The following is a 17,058-nucleotide window of genomic DNA, read 5'->3' as shown; positions in this document are numbered from 1 at the left end:
TCACACCGGCTGCTGTGGACGACGTGAACAGAAACCCAAACACGTTTTGCACCGCTTTTGCGTTGACCATTGTGAAATGATGTCCATTGTTCTGGTTTGAATGACGCGTTTCCCTCTTTAGTTGCATCCAGCATCTTATTTGGGCAGTTTTTTGATAGACGACCTAGTGGTGATCTCCAAACCTGCACCTTCCTTTACTGAGTCACCTGAGTCAAGAGCTTGCTGGAAGAGCGAGCAAGAACGAGCCATTAAGCAGCAGAAACGACAGCAGATTGAAATATTATAGATTCCACAGGTTTCTCTGCAGGATTCTGGAAGAAGACGTTGAAAGAAAACGTTTTGTGAGAGAAGGGACGACTAAAGAGCAGCATGCAGCAGCAGCAGAGTGTGAGATGCTGTTGCAGCAGATGCTTCCCGGGAGCTCCTGCGGGTCACGCTGGTTTACGTGGTGCGACGTCTCCCTTCTCTGTGTGCGTAACTGGGCGCACACATGCGCCAACATATCAACCATAAAATAGAGTCAAAATGACTGAATTATTGTTCTTCAAACGGAAACGCAAATGATGGACAAGGAGGACATTCACAATTGCGTGCTGTAACGCAATTCTTTGAAATGAGCGTAATTTTGCGTGCTGACGTCAGGTGCCGGGATAGGTTATTCCAAATATATTATCCAATACGCATGTGTGTTGGATCCACGACAGAGGCTCATTCGTGGGGTCAGAGCAAGACTGATTTGTCTTGAAAGTCTAATTGAACGCTGCCGCTTCTGCTTCATTTATAGACAACTCTTTAATTTAACATATAGTGAACTAATAGCTGAACAAATATATCTCGTCTTTTTAAATCAAATTCTCACATTTAGGAAAGAAATAAGCGTTTTGTTTAAGATTGTGTGTGCGTGTGTCTTCAGGTGTGTTTCTGCGTATGTGTGTCTCTTTATGCCAATTAACCAACATGTAAAATAATAGTACAGTGAAAACTGGAGCATGAACAAATCTACCTAATCATTTTTATGATTGAGCTGCACATGATGGTAAAATGAAGCCTCGTGGAGCATCCACACTGACATGGGTCACATTTTCTCCAAAGCTTTTTCAAGCTTTAATTTATTCAGTGTTTTAGGGAGGTTTTACCAAACACCATAAGTAACACCATTACACTATTATTAGGCTTTAAGTCTCTTCAGTAACTTGAATTTAAATCATATTTTTCTATTACCGGAATTTATGACATTTTCAAGGTAAGGTTTAATTTTACCAACAAAATAATACAATACAACAATTGATAAATTAAACTATATTTCATATGAATCTTTAAGTTATTGATGTAATATTATTATATTAGCAAGAAATGTGTAATTAATACAATTTTAAATATGAAAATGGCCAAAAAACTGATGGTTGCCCTACGTCCTTACCAAGATAGTTATTCGTTCATAATCATATGAAGCCATTCTGTTTTGTACTTGTACAGTTTAATACATGAATGCTAGCCCATGAGGCATGGAGTATGCAAATTTTGAGAGGTGGAATTACCTCTGTTAACCAACATTGTACAACATTTAACAGATCATATCAGGCCTGTTGAAATAAGGACACAAAAATAAAATAAAATGTGAAAATAAAATAAATGAAAGGGGGAAAAAAGAAAACAGTTTGACAAAACGGACAATAAAGACAGCTAAACAGTCGAGTTAACATCTGTAGCTATGGAGCTAAACAGTGACACCTACTGGCTAAGATGCAGCTCTGGCGCTCAGGCCTGTTGAATGAATCAGACTGGCCTAAATCCAGAAATCATTGAAAAATGTGTAAACGGCTCATGAGCCAAAATTCTAATAATAAAACACAAAGACAGCCTCTAAATGCACGCAGTACGATGCATTAAAACTACCCAGCTTTTATACAATGTGTTGATATAGGCTATTTAATGGAGGAAGAGACAGGCCTTTTCTTTTCTATTATTTATTTGTCCCAAATCTAACTAATTCAGAAAAAAAAAATTATATTCCAAATTGATATACAGTCATAGGGGATGCGGTGTTGATGGATATACATATTATACATTTTTCAACGCACCTAGGATCGCATAAAGACCTGGTTGGCCCATGTGAAGAGGAAAGAAACGCTCTGTAATCTTCAAACTTTGCTGAATACTGTGTTTCTCCTTAAAATAATGATGGACGTAGAAAACTACATTGATTGCAGTAACCAAATCTGAAGTCCCGCAATTGTTTAAACTCTGTTTCACCACTATTTCATCTATAATTGTCTGTCACAGCTGTAAAATCACAAATAAACAGTTAAATAATATTATGGGGATTTTCAAACTATACTATAATACAGGAAGGATCTTTGTGTTTTTAATGTCCTGTGTGGGTTTTATTTTACTGCTTCAGCAGGAAAGCATTCGTTGAAAGAAATTGCTCAGAGTACAGGTGCTCACATAAAGGCTCTTATTAAAGGACTACAGAAGCCTAATGATTAACAAAGATTGTGTTTAAGTTTTAAGCAAATATTACAGGCTGACTGATGTGATTTTGGAATTTTAGCAATAATTTGTGGAAAAAAATGCTGCAGTTTGATCCTGAATTACTGAAAAGCTCGTGCTTCTTAACGTAGTATAATTTGGGTATAGGCTTATTATAATAACATGTTTATGATTCTAGTATTCCTGGCAGCACATTAATAATTGATGCAATTATTCAAACATATATTAGGCTTAAAGCGAAAGTAAAGTTAAATAATGAAATAAAAAGGCTATTTCCTTGTAGAAGGAATGAGAGAAACCAGGACATGCCTACTAGTTTTTCTTTCTATTCTTTCTATTTAAAATCAGAAACTATAAAAAAGATGATAGAATTAGGGACATCTTTCAATCTAAGATTACAAGACGTTAGAATTTTTAAAATTGTGTTCATGTTTATTGGCATTGAAACGAAAAGACACGAAGTCTACCTGAAGATTAAAGCCATTTCTGCGCATACACTGAGATTTATGACGTCATTCGAAATTGCGGGTTTGGAGCAGTGAATCTAAAAGACTGAGAAAAAAATATATCAATGGAATTATGTATTTATTTAGTCTTTCATTAAGGCATGATGTAGATATACCAAACGGTGCATTGTTTGAAGACAGATGTTTCTTTCATTTGTAAAAATGGTTTTAAAGATTATTCTTCACTTTTAAAGAAAATTATATGTTTAGTGAAAGGTTGCGTGAAACACAACTGCTTTATTAACTCAGAATATTCAGTTATTGCTGAAAAACACTCAGGTAGAATTTAAAACTCAAATCCTTATTTTTACATTCTAAATACACGCTTTCCTTTAAATTTCAATTAATTAATATTTTGTCTAGTGTGTGTGTGTGTGTGTGTATGTGTGTGTGTGTGTGTGTGTGTGTGTGTGTGTGTGTGTGTGTGTGTGTGTGTGTGAGCCTGTTGCCTTCAGTTGTTAATAACTGACCAGTTCAAGTGGCCACTTCAGGGAATTGTAATGTCCGCTCATCAAAGGGGAGTGAGCTGACACTTGGACATGAAGGGGTCAGAGGTCACATATGAAAACAAACAGAGAGCAAATATTCCTGCTCTCTTTAGTCATGCTCACACATTAGCACCTCATAAGAATCATGAATTGAAAGAGGTGATGGTTTTGATCTGATAGATGTTGCAGGTACAGCAAGGACTTTGCAGACTCCAACTCAAATGAATATGAGTGAATGCCAAGACTTGTTGGCTGTCTTTAAAGGTTTAGAAATGTGTATTATTCAGACAAAGTTTGAGCATGTTTTGAGAACAAAATTAAGTATAAGACTAAGCATTTCAAATGGGCGTCTTAACTACTCTGGTGAAAGGACCACATGGTCTGCATGGAAAGAGCAGCACCAACAGGAGACCATATATCACTGAATGACCTCTGAAAATATGACCTTTTTCTTTTTCAACAATTTATGTATTTATGAAATTATACTCAAAGTAAAATGACAGATCTATGGGTAAGTGTTACATTTGTAACATGTGCCTCAATTGGCCTGTTCTAGCAGGATGATTGGTGCATGTATCACTGAGAATCAAGCATTCTTTACACTTAACTTCACAAAAATTACAACAAACAGCTCAATAAATGACTCGCTCTCACTTTGCATAATGACACAAAAGCCATTTTGCCAATGCAAAGCAAAAAGGGATGAAGAAGTGTGATGCTCCAGCAGGTGAGTACGAAGAACAGCTGCAGATTGCCAGTGCAAGCAGCAATTTACAGCCGCCTGCATTGTGCTGACACACAGGACAGTATGGGTAAAGTACACTGTTGTAGATATACTCAGCAGAAATGATCAATTTTCCCATAATGCAAAGGCTCTCAGGGATCATCACCTTGCTGTACCAATAAAAAATCAGATAAACCTGGAATTAAACCACACACCTCCAGATATCAAAGGTTTTGGGCCATGCAAAATGTTGTCTTGAACATTTAGGACTACAGGCAGAGGCAAAAGACAAACTGAAGGTATGCATCAGAGCAGCTCTCAAACAAACATGGAGAGGTTTTACTTTGGATATCAGAGAGCAAAAAATAAAGCCAGGTTTCTTTGGATTAATTTCAGCATGACATAACCGTAGAAAAAAAACAATCAATCATTCAATCAAGATATATTCAGCAATGAAATGAATGGAAAATTAATTACACTCTAAAACTTCTGAAATAATTAAATTCAAATTATTTAAAAGCTGAAAAGAGGGCAATAATAACTTACATTGCAGCAGCTTCTCCTGGTGCTCAGTTTGACGGAGAGATGTTGGTGGATTCCCAGCCATGTGCAAACAGACTGCTGCTCTAACTGCTTTGCTGGTTTAATTGGGAACAGGCTGAAGTTTATGCTAATGAGCGCTGACATCAGTCTGAACAGCCTGCATCCCATAAAGGAGAGGAGCAAAGGGCCAAAGTCGCGCCTCTTTTCCCAGGGAAGTCCGCCGGTCAAGTTCAAGCGCAGCGCATCATTGTCATTCACAACACGTTAATACACGCACAGTGATTCACAGGGGGAGGAGAGAGGCCTCGAATTACATTTAGCTTCAATGTGAACGTCTTGGAATGTGGTCGATGGATTATCAATTTCAATACGTTCTCAGACGTTTTTATTCTATTCATGTCAAGATCAATAAGGAAATGTACAACTTTCACGTTTTTGAGAATGTCTAGGATAAACAACAATATTTGAGACAAAGACAAATATAAATAATGAAATGAAAAGCACATGTATCATGTTTTATTTGCTTTCCCCACGCAAGAGGTTTAGAAATGTGGAACTGGCCATTTAAAAAAAAAGAAAAAATGGTAAGGTCTGTCCCTGAAATGCTACCCTTGTCATAAAATGTGTGCTAGATTTACAGCATTCTCTTTTTCTAAAAATCAGGGACTGATAAGGTGAGACTGGGTTCAAGCCATTATTCTATGCATTTATATATCCATCACAGTAAAAGAGATGTAAGACACATGGAAGAATTGTGGGCTTTTAAGATCAGATATAAAAAAAAGAATCTATAGAGAATATTTTTTACATTTATCTATAAATGTGTAAAAGATTTTGTTTATCTGACACAAAATATAATTCATGGTCAAAACTACACTTGCATGAATGTGTGTGTGCATTCATCACCCATATGCTGGTTGATGAATCCACCGTTGTCTACATTTTCTATCTATAATCGTCACAGAGAATATGGTGTTAAAATGGAAGGAACAAAGGAGAAGTAAAAGTTTCTGTAAAGGAGTTGTGAGTCAGGAGAATGTCTTGCATTTTGCTCATTTAGTGTAAAGAAAACAAACATTTTTCATTTGACAAAAAAAGAAGAAAGAAAACTGTAAAAAAGACACCACTGCGGCTCAATTGTGTATGTCTGTGTGTGCATACACTCATCTGTGCATGAGGGGTGATGGATCATCCATGGGATCATCCATGCTCCAAACAATAGAATTAGCAGCATAGATTTGCCTAATTACAGTAAAAGGGTGCAACGATTCATGTCCTCCAAATCCAGAATCAGTGTGAGGACAAACCAGAGTAACAGCTTAACACATGGGAGCAAAATCTGGCCCTGCTCGTACTCTGTTGTTTCAAACTGAATCAGGTAATTACATGAGGCTGATACAGTCAGAGACTTATGAATCCATTTGCAGATAGGCTCCATGTCCATGTTCACTGCATAGTTTAATATGCAGCCCATTGCAAAAATAGTCATCCCCCTTGCCCTTTTTAAAAATTACATTGTTACAAATTTTGAATTCAAATATATATTTACGAATTATGACATAAGAAGAAATGCAGTTAAAAAAAGACACCTGTCTGTTAGATGCACAAGTTAACCTGAAAGCACTTGATCACGATGGAGAGTTCACAAAAAGCACTCAAAGCATCAATATATTCATTGAAATATAATTTAGAATCACTCCTTTGAACACATCCCCTTTAAAAGTGATGGACTGTTTTGCATCGGTGCAATATCAATATTCCCAATACAATTCATTATAATTTGCAGCTCTTACATAAAAAGTCCAAAGAGGTTGGACTTTTGTGCTTAGCTTCTATTGGAAATCCACAGCCAAGGATCCATAGGCCAATGAGTTGTAAGTTGTGTCATCACCCAGCGTGGCGTTTTATTTCTTTAAACAAACGTCAGAATTTTTTTTTCAAGGAATAGTTAAAAACATAGAAAGACACAGGTGTGAATGATCAAATGAACAAAGGCTGAATTCCACTTGCGTTGTAGTTGCTTCAGCTTAAAGGTCCGAGTGTTGCACATGATGACTGAATCATTACATCAACAGCACAAGACAAAAGCCAGTGTTAATGTAAGCTTGTGCTCTCCCAGCAATGACAAGTCAATATATCTGCAATGAAAAGGCGTCATATAAAACTAGGCTTTTCAAATTCTGGAGGCTGCAGGTTCTTCATTTGAGTGTGAACATAGTGATCCATGCCTTTTTCACACAAGGAAATGTTCTGCACATTTAAACCTACACCATACACAAGAGGTATAATTCTGATTTTGACCTGGGAACAATAACCAAGTCATATAATGTATTTAATAGCCACATAATCCATGCTAGATGTCTATTTAGGAAGACAAAGCCACATCTGTCTGGTACCTCCATATCTGACATGTATTAGCACGATGTTTGGTTTGGTGGTGTGCAGAACATTTCAAAGGTTGGCTGTTACCAGTAAATCACCTTTACATGCTCCATTTCTCATTTTACGATACACTATGTTTCAGTGTCTGTAATTAACAGTCATAAGTCTCAGTCCTGTTTAAAATAAATCCCTGTGACAAAGCGGATCTGGTTCCCACAGCTCTCCCTCACACTGCAGAGGAGGCCGCAGTTAGCAGAGAGACAAAAAGGAAAAAGAGCGGGCAAATTGAAGGGAGACGGTGGTGGGAGTTTCCTTTGACAGGGCACCATTGCAACATTTGCATATATTCAAATCTGCCCATGAATACCGTGCATGCTTGCAAACAAAGACGAGCCAATGGGAGGCCTGCATCCCTGCTGCGGGCTCAGAAGCAGCCGCCGGTATCCCAGCAGCCCTCTGGGTGAGACACAGGGAAGTGGTGTGGGAACCGAGAGGCCCCCCGAGCTGAGCAGAGGGAGGGGAGCCACTTGTAACCCGTGGTGAATTAGCATTTTATTTGTGTCCATTTTCCTCAGTAATTTCTGCCCTGCCACTTCAGCCACAGATGGCTAACATGGCAGAGGGATTAGCATTTGTGTCAAAGATGATGATTATGGAAGTGTTTTTCCAGCCAGACAGAGACATTTCTTCTCACAGTGTGACTGACATTTTAATGTCTGACATTTTCAGCAAATGTACAGATATTTCAATGTGGTTCTGTGTCTTCTTTATGTTTGTGAATGATGGAAAATGTTAAGAGTACATGTCAGATGATGTTACAACACATTACACACTATGCTCTATGTTGCACCATCACTCTGCAAGGGTCACATGCATCAAATGCTCCAGTTCACCATATCTCACCGAACATTATGGAGATATTTTATGTCCACAAGCAGAAAGAGAAACAAGAAGAAGCATTTCTTTCGAATCAGAATCAGGTTGGATGGCACATATATGACTAAACTTACTGCAAATGGTTTTGTTTAGAGATAGAGACATAGTGCAATATGAACAGAAAGTAATCCAGGTAAAGGTAACAGTCATAGTCTGAAATCCTTCTTAAAATCCTATTGGTTCATTTCCCAATGCTTAATCCCACACACGTATTGCCTCAGGGTATACGCTGCAGATGCATCAACAACACTTACACAGATCAAACAGTTTGACATTGAGCTGAACAACTAATTTTAAGTGATTTATATTTGCAAAAGCCTCGCCTGTGGTGCATCCATGCTAACCAGAGATGCTGTTGCTTCACAGCACAAAGCTCCATTTGATCAAAGTCACAGCTCTCATTCAAATGTCATGCTTTCGTGCGCAAATTCACCGGGCAAAGGATCAGACACATCTTCAGCAGAGGGGCTGCCAGCAATTAGCAAAAAAAAAACGGAATTCAATCAGCTTCAACAGACCACCCAAACAACACAAACACATGTGCTGAACTCAGATTGTAATATGGTGAATGGTTTTAGTAAGAGATCTCTAAGAAGGTGGACTGCAGGGAAAACTCTGCTCTGTTGGAGGCATACAGGCCTCCGCCTTAGAGGATGAGCTGACATTATAATGCATGTACAGGCCACTGCGTGTGTGTTTGTGTCTGTCTGTGTGTGTGTGTGTGTGTGTGTGTGTGTGTGTGTGTGTGTGTGTGTGTGTGTGTGTGTGTGAGGACATTCATTCTCATCCTGAGTGACCAAGCGTACCACACATAGCGGATGCGTCACAGCTCACAGAGCTGTCGTCCTTGCACCACAGTGTTCCCCAAACACTTCATGGTTATATTAATCTGACACTCATACAACATAATACAGCAGCACATCACATAGCCATGAACTTAAAACTATGCTTATCTCTCAAAATAAAAAATAATAATACTTATATTCACAATTAAATCCAAATCACCTGATCCCCTCCCTGGTGGCTGAGGTTTTAAGTGAAGCATCTGAGACTTTAAGCTCACTATTTGCATAATGTTTGTTGTCTTTCATTGAAATGTTAAGATACATGATGGTGGGAGCATGAATTGCAGAGATTATCATTAGGAGAATCTCACAAAGGTGTTCAAGGGTACTGAGGAAGAACAAGAGCTATGAGAGACGTGTTTTACATTTTAATTACTTTTGTGGAGTGGGGTTATGTTGGTGAAATGTGGGCAACTTGAACTTTATTTTTCCTATTTTTTCTTAATTTTGAAAGAGAAGGTCTTAAGTTACCACACTAATCTCCTCAGTATTTAACAATTTTCTAATCCCAAACTGTTATATCGTGGAAAAGTAATGTATTTTATTAGAGTTGAAAAGATATTAAATATTTTTCATACGTTGTAGCTTTGAGACAGTTCTGTCTATGAAGAGGGGGAATGAATGATGAGGATAGCTCATGAGACCAGAGTACTTTCAAGTGTCTGAGTTGGTTTTGTTCAATCCACATACATGTACATAATTTTAGGAATGAACAGCACAGTTTGGGATCCAAAAATGGAGGGGAGATATTAAGTCAGACAATTTAATTTGGTGCTGTATTTAAAACCATTTAAGGAAAATAAACATAAATAAAGGATTGGTTATTAGTTGTTTTTTAATAGATAAGAAATTATATTTTATAAAAACTGATTTTAATTCAATTTAATGAAATTAAGTATATCCTTTTTTATTAACAGGAACGTCATAGCTCAACTATAGCCTTCTGTTATTTTTATCTTTACAAAATACACACAAGGAGTACCTATGGCCTTGACTTACTTCAACTTCAAAATCATATTGACTTGTTATATTTTTAGGAGAACTTTGTCAGTATTAAATAAATAAATACTTCAAGATAGAATATGTATAGATAAATTGGAGGTCATTTGAACCCTCCGATTATCCTTTGGGTCAATTGGACCCCATTCTATGTTTAATGTCTCTAAATGAATGATTAACATCATTTTGGCTTAATTTTTCATTACTTTTCCTCGTTTAATGGGGACAACTGGGAAAACATCAAATTAAAATGTTGATACGTTCCAATTTCCAGTAAATTACAAATCAGTGTTCCTTGGGGTCAATTTCACCCCCCGCTGTTATAGCTGTATAAAACATAGGAAATTTCAACATTTTACACACATGTTTTAGTTGTTTTGGATGATATTGAGGTCACTGTAACACACATTTGTATAACCTAAAAGAAACATAAAGTACCTGAAACATAAACCTGGCTAACAATCACTTTCTGGAGGTTTAAATTGCTGGGGTCAAATTGACCACAAGGATAAAAGATGTTAGTAAATTTGAGGGTTAAGTGAATAGACTGGATGGTCCAGGTGTTCAAACTTACAAGTGTCACAGAGAGCTTCATGAAGTCATCGTTTAATACTATTTACAGTTAGGCTACCTCTTGACAATATCAATCAGACCTTGATCTATTCGCAGACACTTCCTATGGCAGTCGTGAATATACAAACCTCTCTTCAAATGTAAGCAGCCAAATAACATTCCAACAAAAGCACGACATGGAAAACTTTGACAGCTCAACGCCACTTACTTTCAAAACCCAGGAGAAGCAATGGCACAATATATTGTGCCACAAGTAAGGTGTGAAAGAAACTCACTAGTCAATTTAGTATGCTATTTGCAGTTTCTGGTTAACTAGTGTTAATTTAAGTTAACTAGTCACCACCTCGACCTCTGAGGTCATCAGGTACTGGTCTGCTTTCAGTAGCAGCGTTTAGTCATTATGCACCACATATCTGGAACACACTCCCTGAAAGCTGTAGGTCCGCTCCAACACTCATCTCTTTTAAATCAAAGATTAAGAATATTTTATTTGCCACTGCCTTCCCATGTTAGCTTATTTTAACTCACTTTAAATTAGAATTTAAATGTAATTTTTTAATGTATTTATCATTTTCCTTTTCTTTTTTGTTCTATTATATTTGTCATTTTAATTATGTTCTTTTATGCTTGTCTGAATGTTACCAATGCTTTTAATGTTTTAATGTAAAGCACATTGAGTTGTATGAAATGTGCTATACAAATAAAGCTGCCTTGCCTTGCCTTGCCTGGTGAATTATTTCGCCTTACTAGTTAGCTATTAAATGCCAAACGCCATTACTAGTGTTACTACTGGACTTTTGGCTGTCTCTAGTTCACTGGTTACAATTTTGAGCCTTTCTTGTAAACTAGACCGGCAAAAAAAGACTTTACCTAGTGTTACTAGTGGACATTTTTGTCATTACTAGTAAACTGGTACACTTTTTGTAGGCATACTAGTTAACTAGTAATGTTAAAATTCCTCTCACTAGTAACACTAGTAAAGATTTTGGCCTTTACTAGTCAACATGTAGGAGTTTTTGCTGTCTACAAGTCAACTAGTTTCAACTCGGGTTTCAACATGCAACAAGTTAACTAGTGCTGTAAAAGATCTTACTAGTGCAGGAAACTGGCGCTTGAGATCAAGGATATGGAGTAAATGCTCAAACGGCTTTCCATAGTGCCGTGAAAAGAAAATTACAAGCTTTCGTGGAGCACTTGAACGCAACACTTTAATGCACCACTTGAATGCAGCACTTGAACGCAGCATTTGAACGCAGCACACGACTCCATCGCCGGTAGTACATCCGGGACCTTCAGCAGTTTCACATGTCAGTGTGTTCAGCTGTTTAGACTTCCCTACATGTGAAGAAGGTCCGACAGCTTCTCTGGTTCTATACACGGCTTTCGAGAGAAGACATGGTAATTTAACTCATTGGCATGCACTTACCAGTGTAATGAATTGTCTAATTATTCAGCAGCGAGCTCCTTTTCCTTTATAACTTAACGTTACCAGGAGAGCTAGTGTGTAATGCTAACTAGCTAGCTCCGCCTGCAGCACTGACAGGTGCTGAAGTTTAGCTAAATTTAGCACCATAGCCATTTGCTAACTTTCATTCATTTTGCAGGGGCTTTCAACACACCCTACTTTTAAATATAGTGGAGTTTACTTCATCTCCTGACACTTGAAGTGTGTTTTTAGCATGGTGCGTAGCTTAGCCTTTATAGCAGCTTGTGATCCATGACAAACTGAGCTTTAATGTTGTAAAAACAGATCCTGAAACTGAGTCCTGCATGCCCAGTCCAAGGCAAGGCAAGGCAGCTTTATTTGTATAGCACATTTCATACACGAGGGCAACTCAATGTGCTTTACATTCAAACATGAAAAGCATTGGAAACATTGAGACAAGCATACCAGAGCACAATTAAAATGTTAAATATAATAAAACAGGAAAGAAAAGGATCATTAGAAATATATTAAAAGTACATTTAAAATTTGCATTTCAAGTGAGTTAAAATAATCTAAGGTAGGAAGGCAGTGGCAAATAAAAAAGTCTTAGTCTTGGATTCAAAAGAGGTGAGGGAGTTTGTTCCAGATATGTGGTGCATAATGACTAAACGCTGCTTCACCATGTTTCGTTCTGACTCCTGGGACTGAAAGCAGACCAATTTCCACGATGACCTCAGAGGTCCAGATGGACCATACAGTAGCAGCAGATCTGCAATGTATTTTGGGCCTAAATCATTCAGAGCTTTATAAACCATCAGCAGGATTTTAAAGTCTATTCTCTGACAGACAGGAAGCCAGTGTAGAAATCTAAGAACTGGAGTGATGTGATCTACTTTTTTGGTCCTTGTTAGGTCTCTAGCAGCAGCATTCTGTATGAGCTGCAGCCATCTGGTGGACTTTTTAGGGGGTCCTGTAAAGACCCCGTTACAGTAGTCTAGTCTGCTAAAGATAAATGCATGGCTGAGTTTTTCTGCGTCCTGCTGAGACATAAATCTTTTAATCCTTGATATATTCTTAAGGTGATAGTGGGCTGACTTTGTAATTGTCTTAATGCGGCTGCTGAAATTAAGGTCTGAGTCTATGACTACACCAAGGTTTCTGGCTTGGTTTGAACATTTCATCATTGCAGATTGGAGCTGAGCAGTAACCTTTAATTTTTCTTCCTTGACTCCAAAAACAATCATTTCAGTCCATGTGAAATGCTGCCTTTACTGACCGTCACAGTTGCAGGCCTAAACCCTCTACTCTCTGAACTTCTTTGACGATCTATTCACAGACAAGAAAAAACATTGTCAGTGTTTGTATTTTCAAATGTGTGTGTTTACTCTGACAGGCTCTGATGGGGATTCAGCTGGTGGTCAGCTTGCTGGCTGCCAGCATAATGCAGAGGATGGCTCCACATTGCTCATTTGCTCGCTGGCTCCTCTGTAATGGCAGGTATTGGCATCCTTAATACCAAGTTATATTTCATGCATGTACTTTCCTGTGCAGTGTTTTTGCATATCTGTCTTTCATTCCTTTCAGTTTGTTCCGGTTTAAACACCCATCAGAAGGAGAGCTGTGTGCCCTGGCTGGGAAACAGATGCCCAAACAGACCAGGAGAGACAGGTGGGAGTCGGGGGAGGGTGGTCTAACACAAACAGAAAAACAAAGTCATTTGGCCTTAAGAAGGAAACTGTATTTGATGCCAGTGCTGTACTTCAGAGCCAAATAAAGACTACGCCAGAAAAGAGTTTTCCAGCTGGAGTTGAAACTCTATATCAGAAATTACAGTTCTCATGTTGTGTTATTGAAATGGGCATTCATGTTTTTTAACACTAGGAGACAAAATGGGGAGAACAAGCCTCTTACTGTTCCCAAAGACATCGACCTTCACCTGGAGAGAGCTCCTGTCAACGCCATTGATGCACTTGGTAAAACTAACATTCCATAATTATGGGCGAATTGAAGTTGTGGAAGCACATACACCACCCAACTGTACAATGTAGGGAGTTCAAAATACCAAGGATATCTTTGGTCATCTGGTTTCATCCCTATCCCTGACATAAGAGATTGTGCTAAAACATTCACAATAACAGTGTTGCCAGATAGAGCTGATAGTTTGCAGCCCCAAAAGCTGTCCAAAAACCACCAGAATGCACCAAAAACCACCCAAAATATATATTCAATATTATATTATTTATTAGTACTATATTAAAGCTGCTATTGGTAGTTGTGATATTAACATCAGTTTGGAGAGAGATTTTGAATGTCAACACTACCCCACCAGATTTCTTGTGTTTGTTCTATGAGGAAGTAGTGCCAGCTTCCCAGCCAATCAGGACAACCTAGTAGGGTCCGCCACTCAACCAATCAGGACAGAGGGTCGAAGAGTAGCTCTAATTGGTTCGTGATAATGGGAACGAGGGGGATAATAACATTGCTTGATACAAAGGCATTAAAAAACACAGAGATTCCGCTATAATCTCAAATTACTTCAATTACTGATGAGTACCAATGGGTATTATCCCTTTTATCAAACCCAGCAGAAAAGTTTTTTACCCCATTCTTACCAACTGCCCCTTTAAGTTCTGTAATGCTATCTTAACTGCCATAAAATACACCATGAAGGCGTACTGACCTTCTGAAGTAAATGTTACCCTCCACATATGAATGTAAGAGTCATCAAATAGCTTTGACAAAATTCGCTGCGCATCTCTATTCCTTAACAAGTGGCAAGTCTGATGGAACTGAATAAAAGGGGATCTATTGTTTTTCATGTCAATGCAGCAATAATATATTACACTTATTACACAAGTACTTCTCCCGAACTCCAGCGAAGGCGCTGGGATATAACGTTTATGTTGCAAAAAAGTTTGTGTGTGTTTTTTTACAACACTGATGAATGACACAGTTTGGTGTGTGTTATGATAACAGTAACTAGCATCTCCTACCACCAGAATGTTGTGACTAGATACAACATTATTTAGTTAAATATTTTTTTCCTCACACATCTCTTTAACATACTGACATGTATGATATAATTAAAAACCTGCCCAACTCATGGAAAATCAGCCCAAATTATGTCCACCGGCCCAAGCTCATTTTAACCCACATAATCCAACCCCAAACCGCCCAATCTGGCAATCCTGCACACAAAGTTAGTTGCTGTCTCATTAAGTCAAGTCAGAGCCTTTGGACAATATTTAAATGTACTGAATTTCCCCCCAGGAGAAATAAAGTATTTCTGATTCTGATTCTGATTTGAAAAATCGTACAGGGAAAAAAAAAAAGCCTGTCCCCCTCCTCCCTTCTGGATCTGGTCCTAGAGCTCAGTGGTCAACAGTTTAACTGATCATTAGTTGAGGTTTTTTAAATACTGACCTCTTATAATCATCTCCAGACCAGGATAGGTGTTCACCGCAAGTTACCATGATGATCTAAGTGTTAGAAGTGAATCACCCCCATAGTACTGGAAAATCTGAGTTAACCCTAAGTTACCTTGCTAATCTCAAGTCCTGTTCTGTAGTACAGACCCTAGCTCAGCTGACAACTTAAAAGCAATCAATCAATCAATCAATCAATCAATCAATCAATCAATCAATCAATCAATCAATCAATCAATCTTTTTATATAGCACAAAATCACAACAAATGTTATCCCAAGACTCTTTACAAATAGCAGCTTTAGACTGTACTCTGTTATTTTATTAACAAAGACCCAACATCAAGACAGGATAAGATCCAGTTCCATAACTAGGAGCTGGTCCAAACCTAACCCGGCCCTAAGCTTTATCAAAAAGGAAACTTTTAATCCAACTCTTAAAAGTAGATCGGGTGTCTTCCTCCTGGACCCTGACACATAGATGATTCCAAAGGAGAGGGGTCTGATAACTAAAGGCTCTACCTTCCATACTACTTTTAGACCCCCAAATTCACCACTTACATTCTCTCCTTGTGCCTGCATCATAACAGTGTATTGAAAGCAGGTCGCTTTAACAGTAAGCGCTCAAAAGATCAGAAGAATCTAATGTTGTTTTCTCTTGTTTCTTCTTTCAGTGCTGCGTTTCTTCCTGGAGTACCAGTGGATGATAGATTTTGCAGTGTATGCAGCAGGTGTGTTCACGTTCACCGAGTGTTACTACAGCGTTGTAGACGCCAGAAAAGAGGTCAATATTGGAGCCATCTGGTGTGTGCTGACTGTGCTGTTTAGTCTGTATCCTTTTACTGAAAAACCTCTCTGCTCCCATCAATTGTGATTTGCATTACAAAACACAACACAATTCAGAAAGATCAATATAGGAAGCAGGTAGCCACTACTTCAAATTGTAACACTCTGTATGAGGATTAGTAATAGTAAGACGATAGATCAAACGTTTAACATTTTAGATGAGCTTACTTGCTCAGTTGAGAGTCTAGGTCTAGATCAATGTTACTTTCCCCTTGGTTGTTGTATTTAACTGCGAACCCTCAGAAAAGCCCTTCACACCCTGATGAGCCACTACTTCCGCTCTGAAGAGGGCGGTGAGCGTTCTGTGTGCCTCGCCTTTGGTTTTCTGTCTCTGCTCGTGGCCATGCTGGTGCTGGTGGTCAGAGAGGAGTATCTGGAGTTCGGCCTGGAGTCTGGCTTTTCTAGCCTCTTTGACAACTTGGAAGTCTTTGCCAGACAGCAGGGCTACGCTGAATGGTCGTAAGTATTTGTACCCGCTAAGTCAAGTTGAATTTGAGCTCTTTGAATTGTTGTCCTAAAGGAACAAGCAGTGTTTATGTTTTAGTGATGTCTTTTCATCTTGAATCATCATGAGTAGTGTGCTTGAGCCTGTGAAAGACTTCACACAAGTCCATGACAGACACAGGAGAACTTATGCCTGCTCTTTAAATCTTTAGAATCCCAGTGACGAAGCTCACAGTGAAGCTCGGTCTGGCTGCTATTTGCGCTTACATCGGAGCTCTCCTCGCCTTCCCCGGCCTGCGGATGGCTCAAACTCATCTTGATGCTGTGCAGATGAATTCAGGCAGACCACTCATCCAGTAAGACAGGATACATTTAACTCTTCTTCAATGAATAATGGACCTAAAACTTGTGTGCATAATCATGAAAAGTG

The 17,058-nt window shown here is 38.4% G+C and overlaps 1 protein-coding gene across 1 annotated transcript in view; it reads left to right on the top strand.

Moving 5' to 3' along the window:
• Positions 1-11,730: 11,730 nt before the first annotated feature.
• tmem161a (transmembrane protein 161A) overlaps positions 11,731-17,058 on the top strand; it is a 9,420-nt gene continuing 4,092 nt past the window's right edge. The window contains exons 1-7 of the mRNA XM_034710271.1: positions 11,731-11,887; positions 13,309-13,412; positions 13,500-13,583; positions 13,797-13,888; positions 16,013-16,169; positions 16,428-16,643; positions 16,841-16,984. Coding sequence (XP_034566162.1) covers positions 11,885-11,887; positions 13,309-13,412; positions 13,500-13,583; positions 13,797-13,888; positions 16,013-16,169; positions 16,428-16,643; positions 16,841-16,984 — 800 coding nt within the window. The 5' untranslated portion in view covers positions 11,731-11,884. The remainder of the gene's footprint in view (positions 11,888-13,308; positions 13,413-13,499; positions 13,584-13,796; positions 13,889-16,012; positions 16,170-16,427; positions 16,644-16,840; positions 16,985-17,058) is intronic.

Source organism: Notolabrus celidotus, chromosome 2 (genome assembly GCF_009762535.1).
Source record: "Notolabrus celidotus isolate fNotCel1 chromosome 2, fNotCel1.pri, whole genome shotgun sequence".
Classification (NCBI taxonomy): Eukaryota; Metazoa; Chordata; class Actinopteri; order Labriformes; family Labridae; genus Notolabrus; species Notolabrus celidotus.
The sequence above is the reverse complement of the archived record's forward strand: the minus strand, read 5'-3'. Positions and strand labels throughout refer to the sequence as shown.